A 26,621-nucleotide genomic window follows, 5' to 3' on the forward strand; every position below is an offset into this window, starting at 1 on the left:
GGAAGGAAGGAAAGAAAGAAGGAAGGAAGGAAGGAAGGAAGGAAGGAAGGAAGGAAAGAAAAAAGGGAAAAAACAAACTAAAAACACCTGAGAAATTCTCCAAGTTAATGTCAGATACTAAATTACACACTTACAAAGCTCAGAGAATAAATGCTCAAAAACTACATTTAGACACATCATTTTCAAACTACAAAAAATGAAAGGTTAAAAAGTCCAGAAAAAGGGAAAAATGAGAATTGCATCTGACTTTTCAAAATATTACAAGTGAGAATTATTTCATTATAATAAGATAATTTAATGAGAGAAAACCTATACACTTAGAATTCTACATCCTCCAAGACTATCCTTCAAAAATGAAAGAGAAGGAGTTTCAGGCAAACAAAATTTGAAGAAATTTATTGCCAGTAGATGATTCTTGAAAAGATGTCAAAAGAAATCCTCTAGGAAGAAGGAAAATAATATAGGCCAGAAATTCAGCTGTACATAGAGAAAGGAAGTATACCAGAAAAGAAATAAATAAGAGAGAAAGGAGGTTTACATAACTTAATTGAGCTAATAAGTGTGTACCAAGACAACAGATGCAATGTATTTGATTACTCATACCTACGTATGTCTATATTCATGTTTATGGCTATGTGGATGGAAGTAAGCATCAGCAATGATATGGGGGACAGGACGCTATTAGAGGGGATTCAGATTGCCCATATTTTATGAGTAAGCAAAGGATTATTTGAAGGTGAACTTAGATTAGTTCGAAGTGTATATCGCCAGCACCAGGACAATATTGAAGTGAGAAACAAAAGTAAAACTGAAATATCCAGAAGTAAGACTGAGAATACTAAGGAGCTGAATGAGATACTGAGGGGTAGAACGAATATAATGAGTACAAATGAGGTATCTATGTACACACTCCCCAACAGTAACTGGTTCAAAACTGCTCTCTGAACTCACGCATTCTCTAGCATCTATTGCCTGCTCTGCTTATGGTAGAGTAAATCCAGCCCCGAGAGAAAGAATACAGTCAATGGCTGAAAATTAGCCATTGTGCACCACAATGAAAATTCTCAAGGTATATGGTCAGGGAAATGTCAGTATCATTCTGCTACTGAGAAACATCTGGGTAGTTTCTAAATATAAGCTTTTATTATCAATCCTGTGAGAAATGCCCTTGCAATGTCTTTTGAGAAACCATGTATGTGTTTTTAGTAATAATATCCCTAGAATAAGTATTGCTACATCATGGAATACTCATACTTCCTGCTTATTAAATACTGGTAAACATGTCTCTGGGATATTTCATGTTCTAGGAACAGCTTAAGAGAACAGCAATTCTGCCTTTGCTATTAATCTAGGGGCTCTATCTTCCCATTTTATCCATACTGTTGAACATATTATTATGCACCTGTTGTAATTTTCTTTTTACTGAGTACTAATAAAATTATGAATCATTTTCACTTGAGAAAAGGTAAATAGAATTGAAAAAGAGGAAAAAGTAAAATTGCAAAAAACTTGTAACTCTCAAGATAAAAAATGAATGAGAAGGAAACAGAAGCCTACAAAAATTAAAGCATAATTTAATCCAATGTTATTATTAATCACTTTGAACATCAATAGGATTCAAAATTAAAAGATATAAATTAAATGATTAATTGCCAGAGTGAATAAAAATGCAATTGTATGCTAGATACATAAAGCACTCTTCAAGTATAAAGACACAAACAGATTTAAAGTAAATGGATGGAGAATAATAAAAGATGCTAATACCAATCAGGAGAAACTTGTATTAATTTCAAACAGCTGACTTCAAAGAAAATAGAGTCATCAGGCATAAAGCAAGGTATTATCTAACAGCAAAGGGATCAATTCTCCAGCATACTAATCCTTAGTGCATACATTCCTAACAACAGAGTTAATACAAGAGGCAAAAGCAAGAAGAAATAGATGAATCTACTGTAATATGTAGTTGGAGATTTCTATATCAGAGAGGAACATATACAGCAGGCAGAAAATCAGTAAGGACAGTAAGGACAGAGTTAAAAGCAAGAACACCATCAACCAGCTGTTTGACATCTGTAAAGTATGTCATACAGTAACAGCTGATTACATTCTTCTCAAGCTCCCAGAGAGCATTTACCAAAACATTGACATTCAGGACTATAAAATCTACCCTGAAAATATTCTTAAAAATAGAAATTATACAATGTCTTCTACTATCATACCACACTCAATTAAAATAAAAATCAGTAACAGAATTACAGTTGGAAAAAATCCCAAAATATCTGAAGATTTAACATTATACTTCTAAATAAAACTTTAATTGAAAAAAGTCTCAGGAGATATATTAAAATGTTTTGAACTAAATAAAAGTGAAAACACAAGACATTAGATTGGTAGGCTATAGTGAACTCAATGCTTATAGGAAAATTTAAAGCATTGAATGTATGTATGAGAAAAGAAGAACATTCTCGAATCAATAAGCTCAGATTTCATTTTAGAATCCTATAGCAAAAAAAGAACAAATTAAATCCAAAGTAAGTGGAAAAAATGAAGTACTAAAAATTAGGGCAGTAATCAATGGAGAAAAATCTCTAAAACCAAAAGTGGGCTATTTGAAATGATCAAATAAAGTCCATAAGTTCTAGTTAGGAAAAATAATGAATAATAAGACAAGATACCAATTACAAAGGTCAGAAACAGGTGGTTTCTGGTAGCTCATACCTGCAATCCAACTACTCAGGTGGCTGAGATATAAGGATCATAGTTCAAAGCCAGGCCAGGCAGACAAATTCATGAGACTCTTGTCTCCAATTAAACAACAAAAAACGAGAAGCGTAAGTGTAGCTCAAGTGGTAGAAAGCCAGCCCTGAGCATAAAAGCTAAGTATGTAAGTGAGGCCCTGAGTTCAAGCCCTATTAGCAATGTACACGCACGCGCACACACACACACACACACGCACACACACACACACGCACACACACCAGAAATGAATGGGGGAGTTGTCACTACAGGGCCCTGGACATTAACAGTATAATCAAAGAATATAATGAACAACCTATACTCACAAATTTGATAATTCAGATAAACAATAATTCTTGAAATATATGTTAGAAATGCATAAAAGAAGAAGTAGATGATCTAACTATGCCTATATTTATTAAAGAACTAGAATCAATAATTAATGAACAAACACAACAAAAGGAAAAGAAAAACTAATATCTTGTTCCCATTTCCTGGATAAACATGATTTTATATGATCAGATGCACATAGCTATTCTGCCTTCATAATCTTCTCCTAAGAATATCTTTCTAGGCATTCACACAGATTGGGACCAATATTACTCTAATATCAAAAGCAGACCTCCTCCCCCACCAAAAAAAACTACAAGAAAAGAAAACAATAAATCTAAATAGTTAAAAACATAGATGTAGAAATCCTCAACAAAACAGTAAGAAATCAAGTCCAACAGAGTGCAAAAAGAATTATACACTATGACAAGTCTGATTTATTCTAGGTACATAAGACTAGCTGAATATTAAAAAAATCAACTCATCAAATTTATAGGTTAATAAAAGAAAAGCCACACTCAGTAAATGCAGATAAAATGTTTAATGAAATTCAACACACATATATCAGCAAGCCAGAAAAAGAAGAGAACTTCCTCAACTTGATAATATCTGTAAAGATTCCTAGCTGCTGCGTGCTGGTGGTTCATGCCTGTAATCATTGTTACTTAAAAGGATTAAATCTGACGATCAAAGTTTGAAGCCAGCCTGGGCAGAAAAAGTCCATGAGACTCTTATTTCCAAATAAGAGTCCATAACTAACATATCCATAGCTAACATCATTTTCTTTTCTTTTTTCTCCTCTTTTCATAAAACCTTACTCACAGACCTAATATAAAATGCAAAGCTATATAACTCTTAGAAGCAGCTGCAGAAAATTTTGATAACCCTGGGCTGGCAATGACTTTTAGTTTACAATACTAAAGGCACAGTCCATGAAAAAAAATTAGTAAACTGGACGTCATCAAAATTAATGTTCTCTCCTCTGCAAAACACACTATCAAGATATGAAAACAGGCCACAGACTAGAAGACAAGGCTTCTAAAATACACTATGATAAAGAATTATTCAAAGTATATAAAATACTCTTAAAACTCAACATTGCATCAAGACACTTCCCAATGTCGACAGATAACAAAAATATGAAAATATGCTCCATATCATATATCACCAACAAAACGCAAATTAAAACAATGGGCTAGTGCTACACACCGTCCATACTAACCAAAATACACAACACTGGCAACACAGAACGCTGACAAAAGGTATGGGATAACACGTACCTGCATTCATGGTTAATAAGAATGCAAAATGGCACAACTACTTTGAAGGTACTTCTGCTTATTACAAAGCTAAATATACTCTTCCTATACCTGTACCTGGGCAGTGTTTTCCCCAATGAGTTGAAAATATATTCAAACAAAACCCTGCACAAAGATATTTAGAGCAGATCTGTTCACATTTTCCAATCTGAAAAAGCAGCCAAGATTCCTGTGTTACTTTGCTTTTATGTTGCTGTGCTACATACTTGAGAAAACAACTTAAGGGAAGGAAGGTTTATTTTGGCTCACAATTTTAGAGGTTTCAGTCCATCCTGGCAGGAAAGGTGTGACATAAAAGGGCAGCTCATAGCACTGTGGCTGCAAGAGAGGGACTGTCTACCTGGTAGCAGACTTTCTTCTTTCTTTCTTTCCTCCATCTAGACCCCAACATGTGGGTTGGTGGGTTGGTATCATTTCCAGTGGGAGAGGATCCTCTCCATGTAGTGAATCCCCTCTGGAAAAGCCCTCATAGACAGGCTCAGAGGTGTGGGTTTTATTTATCCCACAGGCAGCTCACAATCCAATCATATTGACAATAGTAACCATCACAATGTCTTTCAATAGGGTAAGAGGCAAGTAAATTTATGGCACACTCAACAATGAATCTAAGCAACAGACGCAAATTCACATTGCTACTCAATGTCCTGGAAAACACAAAAACATAGACACTAAGATATCAATAGTTGCAAAGGACTAGGGGAAGGGAGAGATAAACGGGTGAAACACAGGATATTTATGGTAGTGTATGACATTGTAGTGGTGGATATGTGCTCAGATCCAAAGAATTGTGCAATACCAAGAATGAACCCTCATGTAAACAATGGTCATTGGGTCATGATGTGTCAAGATAGGTTCATGGTTGCTGAATAATCCACCCAGCTGGCATGGGGTGTTGATAATGAAGGAGGCTATGCTTGTAGGGACAGAGGGCATGAGGGAAAATCTCTGTACTGTCTGCTCCATTTTTTTCTATGAAACTAAACTTCTAAAAAAGTCAAACCTTCTGGGTGCTGGTGGCTCATGAATGTAATTCTAGATATTCTGGAGGTTGAGATGCAAGGATCATGATTCAAAGCCAGCGAGCCAATGAAAGAAAGAAAGAAAGAAAGAAAGAAAGAAAGAAAGAAAGAAAGAAAGAAAGAAAGAAAGAAAGAAAGAAAGAAAGAAAGAAAGAAAGAAAAAGAAAATAAGGAAGGAAGGAAGGAAGGAAGGAAGGAAGGAAGGAAGGAAGGAAGGAAGGGAAGGAAGGAAAGGAAGATCAAGTATATTTTTAAAAATCAGCTAACAGCACCACTGAACAAGGAACAAACTATAGCACCCTATAACAACATTCAGTGGAACTCACAAATACTAGAAGTAAAGACATTGACAAGTCAAACGGAAACCCATTTGTACAACTCCTTAAGGCTACTGAAAAATATTTTAAAATGAACTGAATAAGGACAGACTCATCCATGGTATTAGCAGATGTGAAATGAGAAGGGTAGAGAGGGGCAGGGATGGATGAAGATACCAACACACTGCATCTTGCCACTTTCTGACTAGGTGGGGATTATAAGGCTATAGTCTTTTTATGACAGCCATCCAACTACATAATTATGACTAGTGGACTTTAGATGTACATACTTTGATTAAAATGTTTATTTGCTTCTCCCTCCTCCTTGCTAAGAAAATTTAAAAGGTAATAATAGCCTACCCAGTATAATACCACAGAACATCTGCAGTCTTAACATGTTCCCAAAGGGGCACTGTATTGAGGAAGCTCACAATTATACCAACTGTCTGTTTTCAAGTCACACAAAACCAGAGAAGGAGTTGGGAGTCCTGCGCCTGAGGTAAGAGTGTTATGGGGCCCATTATCATGTCTTTTAACTTCAGCATTATTAACACGCTAAGAGTCAGGCTTATCCTGCCACCCAGGGGGGTAGAATTACCACCAAGGGCAAAAAGTTATTGAGTGGCCCCCACTTGCCTCGTTGATATTTTACTGTGATATTTCACTGTCTGTACATTATATTGCATGTCAAGTATCACTACATAATCATCAAAACCTACCCTACCTTCTTAGAAAGAGACCATCTCTTCCTTTTCCTTGAAGTTATTAAGCATGTGTTGGTACTAATGCTTTCAAGAGAGGAAAGATTTCAGAATTTACTGGCCATGCTTCTGTTAAAACATGATGGTAGCTCAGTACTGCAATATGAACATGGTTATTTGTCAGCAAAACTTAATTTACAAAAGCAAGCAGAAGACAGGATTTCTTGAGTGGACCCTACTTTATCAACCCTTGCTATAGATAAGTCAACTGAATCAAACCAGATCTCACAAATATCACAACTGTCAGAGAAGGTAGACGCATTTCTGGGCTAACATTAGTGCAGCATTCAAAGATTTTATGAATGAAATCTGTTGTCACAGTATCATTCCCCTTTCAGATACAACACTTCATTTCATTTACAGGTTTTAAGGCAAGTGCATTACTCACTTTGGGCCAGTAGACTTCCATATGTTGTTTTCTCTATTTCCTGATATTTCTGAGTTTTGAGAATACACCAAATGCCATTGCCATATGGCGACATCTCTCCCTGGCATTCAGGTGGTCTCTGGGTAGCCCTAAATGATTCTAAGTTTGAGTTATGAACATATGAAATGGTTATTAAAAGATTATCTGGCCTTTCTTCCCAAGGCTTAGTAGATAATACACGTGAAAAGGATTCAGGTGATGTGTTGGTCCCATCATCTCTAAAGGGCTTTTAATGCACATTTTAAATTCTTTTACTTTCCTCCTTCAACATCTGTGCATGCGTTTCCACATGGGGGAAAGAAAAGCTGAAAATACAGGTAGGTCTCTCTTCAGAACAGCCGCTAAGGGTCAGAGTGCATACATTCAGCTTCTTTATCTCTTCCTGGGCAGCCAGAACACCCTGCCCTTTCACACTACTTAGACACAGCCTGGTAAATGTCATGGCTTATATCAAACATTTGAAGATTCAACCTGAAATGCTAGGATCACCAAAACCTTGAGAATCCCTGCTACAGTGTCTGCTGAGGAAGTGACCATACTATGAATATTAGAGACAAAGTGCTAAGATAGGGTATGAGATACAGGGGGAGAGAGAGCCAGTAAACTTCTGGTGACCTGGAGAGAAACTGACTGGCAAGCCAGGGCATGAGACAAGAGGTGATCCAGGGACCAGCAGTAAACAAGGCTTGAGAAGGCACAATGCTGGGCCTGCTGGGGTCTTGGTGGCAGTATAAGATTTGCCGCTGGTTAGAGGGGAGATGGGAAGCCATTGAGGGATGGCTTTGAAATTTTTCCATTCAACCATGTAGAGCAGATTGGTTGCCTATAAGGAGCTGTGCCAGGGCAGGACCAGCGAGCCTAGTGTGCTGAGAGTACAAGAACTCACATTCATACATCCATATATATACATCTCTCTCTCTCTGTATATATATATATATATATATCCATATATATATGCACACACATGTATATGAATCACTGTATATTTACGAATCACTATATATATGTACATATATATAGTGATTTCCTGAAAAAGCTTTAAATGTAGCCCAAGTTTTTACTGCAGCTCCAAAATTGCTGTATGTCCTTCCCTGAGCCCAATGGTGATATCAAAAGAAGAGGTTAGATAATTCTTGCAGTCATTTCTGTGGACATTCCTAGTGTCAGCACACAGAGGAGGCCACAGCATCACTGCCAGGCCTGGAGGGAGGAATCTGCCATTCCAGAAAGTCAAAAGGGACAGCTACACCTCCTTAGTGTCCTTAGCCACATTTAGGTAAGCAGCTGGGCAGGGTGCTCAGGAGAGTGCTTAGGAATCTCTGGCTCCCTTCAGATGCATGCTGATTAGGGCCACAGCAAAAGTTCCTGGGTTTCTCCAAGGGAAAACACTCAGATTCCTACTCCATAGGAGGATGGCATGACACAATGGTGCAGGTGGCTGGCTGTGTTCTTAACATGGGGGGCTGGCCACTTCATTCCCCAGGCAAACCTCTCCAAGAGTTGGCTCCCTGGAAGTCAAGGGGCAACGGAATAGGCCTGGAAAATCCTCAGCTCTCCATAAATAAGCACCACAGGGAGGATGCCATATGCTTGTGAGCACTTTGGATAACCTACAGGAAGTATACCATCTGACAGAACTGTGACTTCTTCTGAACTGGGAAGAAAGTTAAGGACAGAGAGCACACATTCCAGGAAATACCCACTGTGCGCTCCATCTCACGTGCCTTTGCTGAACAATCAGCTCCTTTTATAGTAAAGAAGGGTCTCAAAGACTAATAAGTGTTCCCCCAAACAGAGGTGATTTGAATCCTTGCCTGACTTTAGAGTTCAAATTGCATTTGATCTTCACTGAGTCATGTCTATCCTCTGGGGGAGGAGAGCATTGTCTAGGATTATCCCGAGTTGATTCATGAAGAAGAGAGTTCCCGGCATCTGAGAGATGATCATTTTTAGCATGCGACCTTAAGCTAGTCACATGAGAGATCTTACAAATATATCAGCAGAATGAAAGTTTGAGTGGATCAGAACAAATCATGATAGTGTTTTAAAAGGGGTTCTTGCTAACTCAGATCATCCCTAGGGCCCTTGTGGGCTGGGAATGGGCAAAGGGTACATGAGGTGAGAGTTAGAACACAACAGCAGGGCTTCCTCCTCCTGGCAAGAAGGAGGATGCAAGCGTACATGGCAGGCCTCACGGCCCACTAAAGCCCTATACAATGGTGATTCTGTGCTCAGCCAGACACTGTTTGAGAAAAGCTTGTGGCCTTTGAGGAGTCTTGGCCATTGCAGCATGAATTCACAAGGGTAAGCACTCTACAGCAAATGGCCCAGTGATGTCAATATCATCATGGATTAAACTTATTGAATAATAGGGGCTCAGGAAACATTTTCTAGGGTCCAACGTTGAATGGAAACAGAATGAAGGATAAACTATCAGACTAATAGTTTATCCCTCATTTTGTTTCCAGTTCCATACTGAAACTCACCTTGAGAGGTCATATGTCAAACCCTAAGCTCAGCTCTTCACTTAGATCATGCAGTCATCAAACCCACAGTGTGGGCCCTGGGTTCCTAATCAGAAGATGAACTGCTCTGGACCAGCAAGGTGAAGTGTCTAAAGGCACACAGACAATCCTCAGGTCCCTATCTGCACAAGACACCTCCCCATCAAGCCCAGCTTACCTATGGACTCAGAAGGCCCAGGTGCAGAGCTAGTGAGAGCTCCTCAGACCTTCTTGCAGGACCAGAGCCTGCTTCTAGCCTTTAGTCTTTGTATTTGCACATGCTCAGCTTTTTGGGGGGGGAGTGGGAATACCAAGAAGTTATAAAATACGTTTTTAAAGACATTTTACAAAAGGTAATTACCCATTCTCCTCTCAAATAAAACAAAGACTGGGTTTAAAATGACTTTTAAATGCTGTTTTAAGGGGACCATTCAAACTCAACAATGAGTTGAAAATCTAATCAAAATGAGTTGAAAGTCTAGCTTTGATTCACCTGCCTCATGATTCTTTAAATGTCACCAATGCCACCATGATCTTCAACTCTTGGAGTGGTTTGCCTGGGGTGTGAAGTGGCCAGTCCCTCAGGTCAAGACCACAGTGCCACCATGGCACTGTACTTGGTTTATTCAGACTCCTTCCTGTGACCTTGCAGGCATCAAGAGGAAAAACCCAAATAACAAACATGGTCCCCAGAGGTGAACCCAGCTGAGACAAGCACGGGACACTGGAGCACAGGTGCCATTGGATCCCCCGGGCTGTGAGGTAGGTGGAGACCATAGGATGATGGCTGTGTGCCTCTCAGTCATGCTGTAGGCATTGCCCAGTCTTGCCAGGAAAACAGCCATGAAGCCAAGCAGAGCCGTTGGGGAACAGCCAGGCATGTTCCCTGGAGCTACAGTATGGAGATGTTTGGAAGTAAGAGATACAGGTAGAGTAGGACAGGATGTAGGGGAGCTTACAGCTTTATCCTTACTCTATTGAGGTAAGACAACCATAGCGTAGAAACATGGAGTATGGCAGGTGTCAGTGTGCAAAGTTCTCTGAGACTCACACCTGGGGGCCTTCCATTCTACAGAGAAGCCCACAGGATTCAAGGAAAGGAAACCCTGAACAAAGATCCTATGATAAAACACTTCCATCCAGACCCCTGTGGGAGCAGCTACCTCCTTAACAGGAGAACATGGACCTTCTCTCAAATGCCTCTGCCTCTGGGTCTTAATTCCAACCACCTTCCAGGGAGCCATGCATCCTGCATCCCTTTTAAGAACATACTGAGGACAACACAGCCAGTCTAAGCTCTGTTTACTACAAACTGACCAGGGCTCTAATTTGTCTCCTAAGGACAAATGTAATAATGTTTCTCTTGAAATATCAAACATTCACTTCTACTATCAACTCAGTTGGAGGCTCCCTTTATGCTTCCTGTTCCTTCTGGCTAATCAAACACAGCTCACCACCTCACTCACCATTTGTTTTGCAGACTTCTCTCTCTAGAGTACTGTGTTCTCCTAGACTATAAGTTCCAGGGGGCAGTGGAGCCTCTCTGCTCATGGTACCTAGTTGTTGTTGTATATGTAGGGGTGTGTGTTTGCGCATGCACACACGTGTGCATGTGCATGCGCTCACATGCACATGTGTAATACATAGTCCTATCCCCCTTTATCCTCTCATCCATGGAAGCCTGATCATCATCTGGAATTAAGTGTCCCAGACAAAAACTCTCAGAAAGAAAATGGCCACAGCGACTGTCAAGATAGGCTGTTCTGTAGGGAAAACCTAGAACTGTCTGAAAGCTCTCAGCTCCACTTTTCCAGTGAGGCCCTGAAGGAGGGCCTTGGGCATGGGTTGTCTTTATCACCATGGCCAGCCTGGAGTGGTACATACTAGTGTCTGTTTCCTTAGCAAGGCCCTGATGTCACAAATGACGGCAGAAAGCACCTGGAGGCCTTCTGGAGGGTCTCCAGAAGCCACAGAGATGCAAGCAAGATATCCTGGGAAGTCGCTGCTCTGGGCCTCAGACAGAGAGGGAAGGGAGAGGAGAGGGAGGGAAGGAAGGAGGGAGGAGAGAGTTCCTGTGCAGACTTGTAGAGAAGCCACACCAGGTAAATGACACTGGAATTAGCATCTGAACACCTTGATGAAAGGAAGGAAGAAAAGGGCTAGATCTCCAAATAAAAACTAGATTATTCACTGTCAGACTGAACAGGAGAACAAGGCACAAATAGCAGCCAGGCACAGGACATGCCAATTTTGCTTAAAAAAACGGTGTGCAGGATACGCCAGTAGTAATGTGGAGGGCTGCAATCCACAGCAAAGCTCAGTTAGCAGATGTGGAGAGGGGTGAGCTGGGACAAGGAGAGGAGGCAATGGGAGACCAGAGGAACTAGGAAATACATGGGCCTCAAAATTAGAGATTGAGAAAAAAATTCTTCCTCAAATTTACATGTGCTTTCTATTCTAAAGATGTGGGTGGCAAGGGAGGAGTAGATACACAGAAGGAGGAAAGAGAGGAAAGAAAACCAATCAATCAAGGCTCAACATTACTTCCTTTGGAACTTCAGAGCATTATAGAAAATGAATTGGAGCCTGTTGGTCTAATACTTGGTACAGATATCTGTCAAAAGGAACTTCAGGGCTGCGAAGAATCAGGTCCTGTGCATTTCACTGGATCTCCTGGATAGTGCCAAAGGTAAGTACTGTGTGATTATTTACTAAGTCCTCTGTTCTGGCACATCAAATGGCTTGCAGTGCCTAGCCTGGCTCCTCTGCTATCCTTCAGGAGGCTTGTCAGACACAGCTTGGGACCAGACATTCCTGTGACATGAATGGGACCTGTGTAGCCATTCCACAGTGGCTCTGGTAGTCTTGGCAGGGCTTATTCCCCTGTTCAACAGTCAAGTCTATGAACCATGACTAGAGGTAACAGGCCTAGTTATAAATGCAACTGGAGGCTCATATGATCTCGTGGCTCTCAGGCCAACCATGAGGGTAGAGCTATGTTGTCAGTTTATGTGCCTTTACCTAATTCCATAAAAAAAATCCTTGAAGCAGACACATCCTCTTTTCTCACAGAAGCACAGAAAGGCAAGCTAGGTGATTTCCCAAGATGCTCTAGGAAGAAACCAGTCCCCCAAAGTGGTAGGAAGGTCTGCACAGGCTTTAGATTCTTGCCTGGGTTGTAGTTAGGCACCGAGGTTGATGGTGGGGCTCACCTTACCTTGGTGAAGGTTAGACAGTCCTTGTCTTGGTCTCTGTCCTTCATCTCAAAATCATAAAGTGCTTTTCCCTGGGGTGGGGCCTGTGGCAAGGGACGGACACACTGGATGTAGCTGGCTGGGAGAAAGCCATGGGTGCCCTGCAGCTCTCCATGGTACCAGTTCTCATCCACTTTGCGCCGCAAGATGATAATGTCCCCTTTGTTGAACTTGAGGTCACCGGGTTCCTTCCCCTCATAGCTGTAGAGGGCTTTGCCATAGGGAAGCTGGGATAGATTCTGAAAGGAGAAAATAGCACATGGTTACCTGGAATGCCTTAAGAGACCCTTCCCAAGCAGCCTTGGTATTCCAAGGAGCTTTCTGCATCTTGGAGTTGTAGAGAGAATATCCTGAGACTGGAAAATATTATAAAGGAACAAACAACCTGTCACAGAAATATGCAAGCTTCCAGACTCGAGTAGGACAAGAAGGTCCTCACTGGAACCCTCTCAATAATACCCATGAAGGCCAGGTGAGGTTGGATGCCTCTCACTCTGGGTTGAAAAGTTGAAAGTGGCTGGGTGCTGATTCAGGCTCATGCCTGTAAATCCTAGCTATTCATGAGGCAAAGATCAGAGGATTCTGGTTCAAAACCAGTTCAGACAGAAATGTCAGTGATTCTTATCTCCAAATAACCATCAGAAAGTCAGAAGTAAGGGCCGGGAGTTTAGCCTTGTGGTAAAGTCCTTGCCTAGCATGCACAAAGACCCAGGTTCGAGTCCTCTGTACCACATACATAGAAAAAAGCTGGAAGTGGTGCTGAGGCTCAAGTGGTAGAGCTCTAGCCTTGAGAAAGCCCAAGGACACTGCTCGGGCTCTGAGCTTAAGTCTAGTTCTGGCAAAAAAAAAAAGTCAGAAGTGGAGGTATGACTTGAGTAGTAAAGTACCAGCCTTGACCAAAAAAGCTAAGGGACAGTGCCCAGGCCCTAAGTTCAAGCCTCAATACCAGCATATTTTTAGAGATAAGGGAACTGAGACATGAGAAAGTATAACCTGCCACAAAGAATAAGTCTACCTCCGAGTTCTAAAATGTTATTACCCACCATGCTGTGTTGAGTGAGTGTTTTCCACTCGGTGAGATTTGTTTCTCAAGGATGCTCATCTGAAAAGCTCTCAACTGACGGCTCACAGTAACTCAGGGCATGTTTAAGGGACCTCTGGACTGAGCAGAGCAGCCCACCTTTCAGTTATCATACTTGTATGATGGTGTTTGTATTGCAAATCAGCCCTTTTCCTCTGTTTTCTAAAACTGGAGCCTATTCCAGTCTATTGTATTACACTACAAAACTATCCAGAATGAGCGTTATTGACATAAGAGTTATTTTCTTTTTCTTCTCTGAGTTCTGTGAGGATAAACCCTCTGGATCTACTATTTAATTGGTCAGTGGTGGCTGCTTGTCAGTCTGTCATACAAATACTGTCATACAAACATTTTCTCCATGGAGTAAACCTCTGACACATGCCCACCAGGTCCAGGCAAAAGAAACTTGGCCAAGGAACTTGAAGCAACTCTGCTGTACACAATGTGGGGTTCATAGGGGCCACCTAAAATCCTTTGGAGCCACTCTTGCCATTCTGTCAAAGGTGAGACAATCCATCCAAACATCATCTACCATCTTTGGTTTCGGTGACCACCTCTGAAACCCAAACAGAATTCTTGGCAACTAGGCTAGGTTCTGTGGCTTATTATAATCATATCTATTTGGGATAGGGAAAAGATTGAGAGGTGGTTCAAAGCCAGCCCAGCCAAACTTTCTTCAAAACCCCATCTCAGCCAATAAAAAACATCGTGTATGCTGCAGCTTGCCTGTTATCTTGGCTACTCAGAATTGATAACAGGAGGATAGCAGTCCAAAGTCCATCAGGACATAAAGGCAAGACTGCATTTGGAAATTAAGAAAGCCAAAAGAGCTGGAGTATGGCTCAGGAGGCAGAAAGGAGTAGCCAACTAGCAAGTACAAGGCACTGAATTCAAACCCCAGTACCCGCCCCCCCAAAAAAGTAAATAAAATACTTGGCAACTGTCTGCCCCTCAGCACTAAGGAGTCTGCCATATAATCTGGGGTTGCTGTGGTGTTCCTATCCACTTTTGGACTTCTCCTAACTGTGCTCACTTCATAAATACCCTTTAGGTGCATGGAGTTTTCTCCTTTTTTATTATAGATGACCCACACCTGCTCAACTGAGTAAACTGTTCCAAAATTCCACAGTGGGTCAGAGGAAAGCCTTCCCATTGTCCCCACGTCAATACCTGGCAATTTTCCTACCAGAAGCTGCCTTCTCACTAGGGCCGCCTGTGCCCAGGGTTTCTGTAGTATTCAAATCAATCAATTGCAGACAAAAGCCCCAAGCAGCAGTACATCAAAAACTCTTTGTAGAGGACTTAATAGCATGTTGCAACTCAATCATTCTACATTTATGTCTCAGCCACGTCAAATGACAGCAGTTAAAGAGAGACCTGCTGGCAGGCTGACAAATAGCTACCACTGACCAATTAAATAGTAGATCCAGAGGGTTTTTTCCTTACAGAACTCAGAGAGGGAAAAACATCACTCTGTCCAATAATGCTCATTCTGGATAGTTTTGTAGTATAAGCACAATAGATTGTAATAGGCTCCAATTTTAGAAAGCCGAGCAAAGGGGTAATTTGCAATACAAACACTGTGCTTAGAAAAGACTGGAAGAGGCTGCTGGCTATGAGCCACCAGAAAAATCCCACTGCCCACAGGGCCAGTCCCTGGCCCAAGGATTCCTAGGAACAATTTTGTCTGAAGGTGTCTTTTGATTGGAACAACTGGAAGGCAGGGTATTATTAGCATCTAGTGAACCTAAGCACAGAAAGCAGTCAACTATCCTACATCTTACCAGACAATAAGGAAGACACCTAGCCCAGGTGTCAACAGGGTAGAAACCTGGCCCAGGCTGCTGTATTAAAATTACATATATATATATATGTGATGGAGTAGCTTTCTTCTATTTTAACTCATTTATTACTACTTTAAAAGCCCTGTGCCAGTGGCTAGTGCCTGTAATCCTAGCTACTCAGGAAGCTGAGGATCCCGGTACTTGCTCTTCCCTTGTTCTCAATGTTCCTTCTCCAGTCCTATTAGCTCGTACAGACATACTCTGCCTTTCCCTCTTCCACTGCTGGCCCTCCTCTGCTCCAAACTAATGTAGCTCACTGGGTGCTGCTTCTAAGCATAAAGCTGAACCTACCCTACTGCTGCTCAAAGCTTCCAGCAAGTCCTCAATGTTTTCTGCATGGGTCTAAGCCCCCCTGCACAACAGCTAAGACTTCTCCACACTGAGCAGCAGCCCCACTTCCAAGGACAGCGTGCTTCTGGAAACTTCAGGTTCACACATCAAGATCCTTTCCCCTCTCAAGTACCCAGGACAGAGATGTGCTAGGTTCATCCTGACAACCAGAACCAAGAATTCCCCCTTCCCCCTTCCTACCCCCCCACCCCGACAGACATCCCTTAGCTATGCTGTTACTTCAAAGGAACTCAGGTTATTTCTGGATAGGAATGGGGAGTGGGGAAAGTTAGACAAAAAAGGTCAGGCATGGCAAGTCTGGTACCCCTGTGGAGATCCAGGCAAAATGCACAGCTCTTGCCCCAGGTGGAGAAGCAGTTCCCCAGATATGTGAACCAGGGTAGAAGCTAGCCAGCAGGTACAGTTAGAGGACTGTACTCCTTGATTACAGCTCCATGGGTGGCTAGAAACCTCCATGCTGAACAACGTGGATTCTGGGATGGCTGTACAGCTGTGACCTGTGTACCCTCACTGGTGGGCAAGAAAAAGCAAGTGGGGAGGGCAGATGGAGTGTCAGAGGAGAGAGGTCAGATATACAAGAGTACCTAACAGAGCAAAACCAAGAGGGGGCAATAAAACTATTTAAGATGCAAAAGTAATTTCTTTGGGCACTTTTTTTCTTTTTGCCAATCCTGGGGCTTGAACTCAGGGCCTGGGCACTGGCCTTGAGCTTTCTCAAGGCTAGTGCTCTACCATTTGAGTCACAGCATCACTTCTAGCTTTTCTGTATATGTGTGTGACAGTGAGGAATCAAACCTAGGGCTTCATGCATACTAGGCAGGCATTCTAGCACTAGACCACATTCCCCTCCCCTCTCCAGACATCTTTTTAAAGTCAGAAATAATTCAGAAAGCTGGGAGCTGGTGGCTCATGCCCATAATCCTAGCTAATCAGGAAGCTGAGATATGAAGGTCATGGTTTGACATCAGCTTGGGAAAACAAAACCTTTAAGACTCTTATCTCTAACTGACAGCAAAAGGCTGGAACTGGTAGTATGCTTCAAGTGACAGAGTGAAAAAGCATGAGGCCCTGTGTTCAAGTCCCGGTACAGAGACAAAAAAGAAAGAAAAGGAAATAAAAGAAGGGGGAAAAGAAGAAAAAGAAATAATGCAGAGAGGCAGAAGAACTAGAAACCAGTTCAGTGTCAAAAAATGCCCAGAAATGGCAACATGGGCACTTCCACAATCTTTCCTCTTTGAAGATTTTTTATGAGGATAAGTAATTAGCACATAGAAGGGCATAGAGGCAGCAAAACATTGTAAGAGGCAGGAGGTATCCACAGATTTCAGTAGTATCAAGAGACCCATAAGGTTCACGCCCTCCTTCCAACGTTCCAGCCAGAGGCACCAAGTGGGTTCCTTGGAACCCAAATCCTTTCTGTTTAGAGCAAGCTCTCACCCCAAGGAGTGCTCCCCTTAGGAGAAAGTAAGTTCAAACAATGCTACTATGAAGCCACTGTCACAGGGCTGAAGACGTTGAAATAAAAAATATGTGTGTGGGGGAGGGGGCGGAGTAGGGGATACAGCTGGGAGGCTCATGGGACAATTAACTCAGCCACCCCTGCAAGGCATTAATAACAATTAAAACTTATAATGTCTATTTCATGGCTCGTTACTCAGATGAGGCACACAAATCTTCCTCTGGGCTTAATGTCCTAGACCTGTAAAGACAGCTCACACAGCTTAGATGGAATCAAACACAGCAGGCTTTGACAAATGGACTTCCATTACTCTCTCTGCCACAGGGGCTATCAAGCAAGTCCCTGAGCCAGAGCAGGCTTCAAGGTCACCTGCAGCACAGTAGAGGGCATGCCCAGATGGGTCCTATGTCTGCTGACCCCTAGAAGCTGGGGTAAAGTGCGTGAGCTAAGAACTTTCTTGGTCTAGACCTTTAGGATTTTACTTGGTCTGCTTCACTCACTCAGCACCTTTTAACTATTCTACTGTTTACTATTCATGGTTTTACTGCCTGTCACTAATGGCTGTCAGCCCCAGTACAGCAGACAGCTTGATTTTTCTCACTGTTATTTCCCCAGTCCCTTGGCTTGACATAGGTCACAGGCTCAAGAAATTATTGACTGAATGAATGAATATGTGAAGACTGTCCTAATCAAAATGGAGTCACTGAGAAATGATTTAACCAAAATAAATAAATTGGACAAATAACCAAGAGGTTCTGACGGTGACAATTATGAATGCCTGATGACAAGAATTATCCACAGAAACACACACACACACACACACACACACACACACACACACACACACCCTTCTGTCTGCCCAGCAGCTGTGTGTCCATCCTTGGATTTGTATCACGCTTGTTACTGATTACTAGCCATGGATATTCTGTATGTTAGCTGAATGCTATTGGCTTATGCCTGTACTCCTAGCTACTTAGAAGGCTAAGATGTGAAGATCACAGTTTAAAACTAGCCCAGGCAGAAAAGTGTGCGAGACTATTATTTCAAATGAACCACCAAAAAGCTGTAAGTGAAGGCATGGATCAAGTGATAGAGCACTAACCTTGAGCAGAAAATGTGAAGCAAGAACAGGAGGCCCTGAGTTCAAGCCCCAATATCATCATATGTACACACTTACACAAACACTCAGATTAATTTTCCTCTATTTTGCCTTGAAAATTTCCCTATCCTCTATCTCCTTACATACATCTATATTGCTGTGCAGTGCTCTATTTATTCCCAATAAATATCATTTATTATTTTTCAGAATCTCACCATGATAATTGGGTTGCCAAACCTGTGGGCAAGCAAAATAATCCACTGGCATTAAAACCTGAACTATTTCTCCCCATAATGTAAAGGGTGGAATCCATGGAGCCAATCATCTTATTGCTAATGGTGGTTGAGCCTGGAAAATGGGGGAAACACGAGCGAGTGCTTAGTGTGGGGCCAGACATTCTATCTGGTAGGATGGCCTGAGAAAGGGTATACAGTCAGACATAAGTGGGTGTAGAGGCCTCTCATTGACATCTCCAGACTTACCATCATAGCATATAACAGATCTAACACACACACACACACACACACACACACACACACACACACACACACACACACACACGTACGTTAGAGAACAAGCATGTGGAGTGTGCTAAGCACAAGCATGGACAGGCCATGGAGGGACAGACACACATACCAAACAAACAAGGTGTTTCGGGGTCCACAAATGTTGAAAGAACAGCTAATGTTTTCTCATCTCCACTTTCCCTTTCTTCCTATCTGTGAGACTATTTTGAGTTTCAACAGAGGTCAAGTTCACCCAGGCAAAGCCTCCATTTTTCAGAAGTATGTGAGAGGTGGCCCAGACCACACAGTGGGAATCCTAAAGGCAGGAAATGGCATTTTTTCATTCAAAACAAAGTGGGTCTATGCAGAAAGCATAGCTGTTGAAGAACGCACTCTGCCATCCCCTCTGTGGGAAGAAACAGACTGTGTGTAGGGGAGCTAAGGATGGAGATGCTGTGGGAACCAGGGTGTCTAGGAATCCTGAAGGTCTAGAGCTGGGCAAAGTGACTCCCATAGTCCTGCCCCATTTTTCTGTGGTTCCTTTTGTAAACCTAGCAACATGTGAAGCAAGTTCTGCCATGTCTTCTTTGCAAAGGGAATCAAACTGGACAAACGTGAATAATTAGAAACAAGAGAAAAATGAATTGGATAAACAGAAGACAATTAGGGTTGTCTAGAAAAATGGTAACCCTGGATTTGATAGGTTTAAATTTGTGTCATTTGATAAGAATTGGTCTCAAGTTCGGAATAAAGTGCAGGTAACTGTGTACACTGCATGGGAAGGGACAGATTGCACGCCTACATACACTCATGCATGTACATAGATACACATACTCTCATGATTTACCCAACACATGCCTGTCTGGTGTTACCGAGAAGGGGACTGTCAATGTCCATTGCTAATGAAGCTCCAGAGTTGGCAAACCATGTCCAGGGGTGAGATTCACCTTGCTTCCTGTCTTTGATTTGCTGGGATACATCCACAACCATTTGTGCATATTGTCCTCACTGACACCTCACTGCTACAAAGCCCCAAACATCTACTCTTCAGTCACATACAGAACGGTCTTCAAAGCCTAAGAAGAAGGTGAGGTTAGGGTGAGGCTGAGGCCCCTGTGTGAACGAACTATGTCATCTGTAAGTGCTGCACATCAGTGCTGAGTCAGCCATGCGGAACTGGGGGCAGCCTTACTCTGTATATTTTGACAAAGTACCATAGTTCTTAGGAACACATTTTTTTCATCTACTGAAGAGAGAATCAAATCTGTCCTTCCATATTTTCTACTAATGTCAAGAGAATAAAATTGATGACATGTAATGAGGTTTTGTCTCTTAATGAAGAAGGTGATTATAAAAATGCTAATAAGAATGTTTGCTGAGGCAAACAGATGTCCCAGGAACCTGGATATTGGGTCAGAGAGGACAGCTGTGGAAAGCATATCACAATGGCTCCTAGCTTTGCACTGAACTGAATATCAGATAGATGAAGGGAGAACCTCAGCCCAGGATCTGTACACGATGGCTCCAAAATGTATAGAACCAGAAAAAAATCAGCAAGGGTAAAGTGTTCTCTTGGGCACAACACCTTTCCCACCCTCACAGGTCTTGTGGGTACTCCAGGGCTCAAGTGGTAATTCCAGCTGGCTTCTCAAGGGATGCTTTCACTCTGAACTTCATTAACCCCAGTATCTGTGTGCCACAAAATGCTTCCTACTCCAAAGCCCTTGACCCAGGGGATCTTCACGAAGCCTAACAGGCTAATAAGTTAATCTGCACTTTATAGACAGGAAAGAGAAGCCCACTGAAGTTCGGGAACTTCCCTAAGTTCAAGTCAGGCGGCCTCCCCTGCTACATATACCACCTCCTCTACATAGACTGAGTGTGCAGATGGTTCTCTGTGCCAGACCGTGCGGGTAACCCAGTGTGAACCCCATGAACTGAGACATTTCATAAGTGAGAAAATTCAAAGAAGCTTCTTCAAGATCACAGGGCTTGTGAAAGGAACTGGATTTCAAGTCTCACCCACTACTGCACCTGCTCCCCCAGAAAGCAAAAGGAGTCCTCCCCCTGGAGTTAGGGTAACTGTAATTTGGGTAAGAAAAGTAAAATTAGGTTACTTCTCCATCAGACTAGTAGGGCTTGATTTATGGTTTCATTGATCTTGAGAAGGGATCTCTGCCGGGTAGCTGCAGCCTCCTGTGAGCTCACCATCCTCACTTCCACCACCCAAAGCACTGTGCAACACCTGCATCCAGCTGATGGTCAGCCAGCAGCAGCCCATCCCTACTCCACTCAGTCCTCACGGACAGCCTACCAGAGCCTCCTCTGTGAGTGGCTACAGATCTAAAGAATCATGAGACTAGGGGCTAGGATTTCCACTCATCTCAGGAGGTCAAACAGAGGAAGGAAGCAGACTTATAAGCCTCTGTCTTCTTTCAGGAGATCAGATCTTAGTGTGGCAGTCTATGCTTACCAGCATTTACTTTATATTTAAATATATTTTTGTCATGTTGCTGTTTTCACACTACCAAAAATGTGAAACTTAAGGGACGTTAAGTGTAATAGTGCCCACCTACAATACTAGCACTAGAAGCTAAGGCAGGAGGGTCATGAGTTCAAAGCCAGTCTGGGCCCCATAGCAAGCTCTGGTTTCAAAGCAAGCAAAGCAACAAAATCAAGAACAACTAGAAAGGACTGCCAGTTCACTTGCTCTAGCTACTCAGAAGGCAGGGGTCTGGAGTTTCATGTTCATAAGCCAGCCTGGGCAGAAAAGTCTGTGAAACTCCATATTAATACCCTAGAAGCAAGTTATAGTTGTGGGCACCTGTCATCCTAGCTGTGACAGGCAACCTCAGCCAGAGGCAAGGAGAAAGCTTGCCTCAACTGGTGGAGCCTAGTAAGCATCAAGAAATAAACAGAGGGGGAGAAGGGAGGGAGAGGGGAGGGGAGGGGAGAGGAGAGGAGAGGGTTAGGGAAGGCAAAGGTATTTGCAAATATCTACATAAACAATGAAGTTTCCATAATGCTCAAAGGGCAAAGAACACTAGGATTAACTACAAGGTTGAAAGATAAGCCTGATTAAAATTCTACCTATTTTGGTTTGGATTTCCTTCATGCATGCATTCAATTACATGTTTTACACTAACCGTAATTTTCAGGGGAGGGTGATGGTCTGGTTCTGTGGCATTCAGAGTACTCTCTGGTCTGAGAGTAAGGTACAATTCTTCTGTGCACCAAGTACCAATGTATGTTTTTGGAGTATGAAAAGGTCCCTTGGGTTTAGTTTCTATGGTGTTTCCCATTAATTCTTCACTCCAGATGTTAATTTACAGACTGTATTGCCACATTTGTAATGGAAATAACCACAAAATTGGATGTCACAGTCTTATAAGCTTAAGGTGAAGTTCATAAATAAGTAATTAATTCAGATAGTCTCACTGTGGGGAAAGAAATAAATGTTCTTTTGAGTCAATGGGAATAGTGCCAGAGCTGGCATCACTGGTCCTTGAGGGGTGACTGGCTTATTCAGCAGCAGTTGGTAGGCTGGGCAGGATACAGGATGAGCCTCCGCCAGCAGCACCCGTGGGCAGCCATGAGCAGATGATGCATTCTTCTCTACCCATTGTAAGGGGAAAATTTACTGATGGAGGCTTTACTTCAAAATATAACTTGCATTCTAGTTAATCTGACTGTTTCTTGCTTTGCTGTGAGACATTCCTATCTCTTATTTTAATTCAAAAATTAAGGTTAAAATGGAATCTTCAGTCACTCCTTTACCCAGTCTAGAAAACAAGACCCTTTTTCCAGCATTGAACTGGTCCCCTAGACAGAAAAACGATCTAACTTTCGTGAACCAATTTCTGGGCCATTTTTGACCCTCATAAAATGTTCTTTCTTAGAATACTAAGTATGTTTGAACTTAATGAAATCTTAAAGATCTTAGAATCTTGCCTGAAAACTTTGATAAATTAAGGATCCCAAGATTTCTATAAATCAAAAAATCCTATACCAGCCTCTTAACCTGTTCTGGTACTGGGAATTCTGCATTTTATGCATACTCAAAAGTTCTTACCTGGCTGAAAATCATTTCCAGCTTTTCATATGGCATGGGATTAAAATCCAGAATATACAAAGAGTCTCCCCCCAAGAAGCCCAACATTAAACACCTAAAAAGCAAAATAAGCATCAAATGGACAAATACACTGAAAAGACACCTTTCAAATGAAGAGCCACAAAGGGCCAGTACATACATGACAAATTATTCAGTATCTTTACCTACTGGACAATGTAAATCAAAACCATGCAGATTCCATCTTAATCTTGTTGAATAGCTAGCACCAAAAAACAAAAAACAAAAAAAAAGAGCAAAAAAACAAGAGCAAGGATGTGGGCATGGGCATAGGGCAGTTATACACTACACTGTTTGGTAAGAAATGTAAATTAATCCAGTTACTATGAAAATCTGTATGAAGTTTCCATACCCAAAGTAACAAGTCAGCACACGAGAGATAGCCATGTACCTACGTTTATTACATCACTATTCATAATAGCCATGTTACAGAATCAGTATACATATCCACCAATACACAAGTGAAGAAAATGTGACATATATATACAAAGGAGTTTTATTCAGCTATAAAATATGAAATTCTGTCATTTTCAGGAAAATGGATGGAAGTGCAAATACAGTGTCTCTCTTATGTAAAATTTATGTAATTTATATATTATGTAATTTCTCTCCTATGTAAAATTTAGGGAGTGGGAAAAGACATGAAAGTAAAAGGGGAACCATCAGAGATTTAGAAAGGGAAAGGGAAGGTAACAGAGGTAGTGAATATGTTCAAAGTATGCTTTGAGTATATATGAAAATATCATACTGAATAAATCTTGGACTTCGCTAACAGAGGTTTACAATAGAGCAAAACCTAGATACACAAGGCCGTATAGGATGAGGCTAAAATGAAAGGGCCTCCAAGATATAGAAACAAGAGCCATATAATGTGGCTGTTGTTCTTAATGTACTATGTTATTTCTCATTTATTTTGTTGTCCCTTGGTTACCTCATATTGTTACCTTGTTATCTGATATATTGTATACATGATTACTTGAAGTAGGATAGGGAAGGGGGGAAAACAAGATGAGGGGCGGGGTGGGGGAGGGAAATGGGGACAAAAGCATAAGGGGTAGCAATGATTGTGAAGTAATGCTCCTTCTATCTGGGGAATATAATGTAACCCTTCTATTAATTACAATAAATATAATTACTTATTTTCTACAGCAAACGTTCACCAATAAAAATATAAAGTAAAAAGTGTTTCCAACCATTGACATTCCAGCCAGAGGTAGGTAGTGAGTACTAAGAGATCATGGCGGGGGGGGAGGGACTATGAAAGGGGACAAATGAAAGGTTAGACCGCATCACTTAGAAGGCAACTGAGCAACTCCAGAGTCCTGAGGTAGGACCAGGTTCTTGGTGGAGTAACGGAGCATTTGGGAAGAGTCCCTATTGTTTGGGGTGGGGCTCATACAGGGCGTTGATATTCCAGGAAGGATTCAAAACCAATTAGATGTAAGTGGGGGTCTTCAATATGGAAATGAAACCATTTGGAGACACATATACATGCCCCCAAATGGTTTCACTACAGTGAGAAATAGCAGACAATGCCTCAGAGGGTGGTAGATAGCTAGGATACACCAGAGGCCTCTTATCTCCACATTTCTTAGACTGCTGGCACATAGGCTAGTGTTTGTTGTGTTGTTATTCTTATATATGTATATAATGTTGAACAAAGAATTCTTAAAATGAAGTGTAAAAGCTACTTCTGATATAAATATCATGTACATGTTTACCATGGTACAAAATAATTCTGGATATGACTTGGAATGAAACAATCAGATGTGGTTCATGCCATCCAGTGGGAACAAGAAGGGGCAGTAGGAACCTGAAGTATGTAATAGCTCTCATTAAAGGGTTACCGTGTAAAAAAATTGGCATAGGTGTTTAAGTGTCCTCCAGGATGAAAGACCTGTCACTGGGTGAATGTTACTGGACGACTTAGAATTCTTGCAGAAAAGAATTTTCCAGCAATCAATGTAGAATGAAATGGGTTGCCTTGGAATGACATATGAGGGTTGATTCCCAAGGGTTAGAATAAGAGGAAACAAAGAAAGGAATGAGGCCTGCAGTCCCTGAAAGCCAGTTCACTCTGGGGCTCTAGGATTTCTTGGCTTGCTCAGAAAACAGACCCACCCTGACTCCAGCCACTCCAGCTGGAGAGAATGAAGTGAGACACTGATCTTCAGAGAAAATTAAATACCAATGGGTTGTGGAAATGTGGCCAAGGAACCCCACCCTGACCTCTAGGGCCTGTTAAGCACCATGGCATCCTTCCTTCTGGCCTCTAGGAAAAAAACAAAGCATAACAACCACATACAAATATCCAAAAATTGCCTCTTACACGGCCAAAGGCCTGTCCCAGAACAGACATTTTCCTTGCCAATGTTGAGTGACTGCATTTTTCTGCATTAGTCATCACTGTTAAAAATGGGAAGAGGAGAAGGTGTGGGGAAGTAATATTTCACTGTCTCTTCCAGAAGACTATATCCACATGTATGCACACACAGCAGAGTTGCAAGGACACTGTACAGCATGGAGGAGGACTCTGCTCCCTGGAAGGACGCCTGTATGAGGTAGATGTATGCCAGGCTCCATCCTCGGCTGTGAGCTTGCTCTTGCAAGACACTGGATGTGCAACAGCTCTTCTGATGCCATTCACTTTCCATCCAGAAGTTATTCACAGCTGCCTTGCGAGGGATTCCAAAATAAAGAATCAATGCTGTCTTCTTCAAATACCATCTTCAAAGGTCTTCATAAATATAATTCGAGAGATCCTCAGGCTGATTTTTCCTTCCACTGAAGTGGTAACTAACTTTCACAATTATTTTTAAATCTATAGGCTTGGTCAAAACCATTTGCACTCATTATGATGGCTATAATCACAAAGACAATAACACGTGTTGCCAAAGATGTGAAAAAAAATGTAACCCTCAAACTTTGCTGACAGGGACAGAAATGGTGAAGTTACTTCCAACAACCATTTGCCAGCCCAGCATAAGGGTAAAGAGAGTTACCAGATGGTCCAACAGTTTTATCCTAATGAAAACTCATGGAAACATACTTGTGCATGTATGTTCAGAGCAGACTATCTAATGCAGCAACCTAAATATCCACCAAGTGAATAGATTTTAAAAATGGAGTATTAGGTTCTACTGGCTATGCTCTGGTTTGAAGTGGTTTGAATGTTTCAGTCACAGGTCGGGGTGCTGGAAGCTCGGATCCCAGTGTAGAAGTGTTGTGGGATGAAGACAGACTTAAAGGCAGGGCCTGTGGGAGATCATCAGGTCAAGGGGAGCATCACCCTAGAAGGCGACACAGTTTTCATGGGACCCCCTTCTGTAGCTCCCTGTCTTCCCAGTGACCTGCTCATCTGGGATGGACTTCAGATCTGATGCTCCTACCATGACATAACACATCCAGGGCGCCTTGCCAGAGCCAAGGCTACAATGTACGTTCATTCAGCCTTCAAAATTATGAGCTAAATTTTCTTTCTAAGC

The 26,621-nt window shown here is 41.9% G+C and overlaps 1 protein-coding gene across 1 annotated transcript in view; it reads right to left on the minus strand.

Moving 5' to 3' along the window:
• Positions 1–26,621, minus strand: part of Sh3rf3 (SH3 domain containing ring finger 3) — a 158,040-nt gene that overhangs the window by 101,399 nt on the left and 30,020 nt on the right. Inside the window, exon 3 of the mRNA XM_090336260.1 lies at positions 12,631–12,906. Coding sequence (XP_090192386.1) covers positions 12,631–12,906 — 276 coding nt within the window. The remainder of the gene's footprint in view (positions 1–12,630; positions 12,907–26,621) is intronic.

Source organism: Megascapheus bottae, chromosome 7, assembly GCF_031878675.1.
Source record: "Megascapheus bottae isolate mThoBot1 chromosome 7, mThoBot2.hap1, whole genome shotgun sequence".
NCBI classification, from domain to species: domain Eukaryota; kingdom Metazoa; phylum Chordata; class Mammalia; order Rodentia; family Geomyidae; genus Megascapheus; species Megascapheus bottae.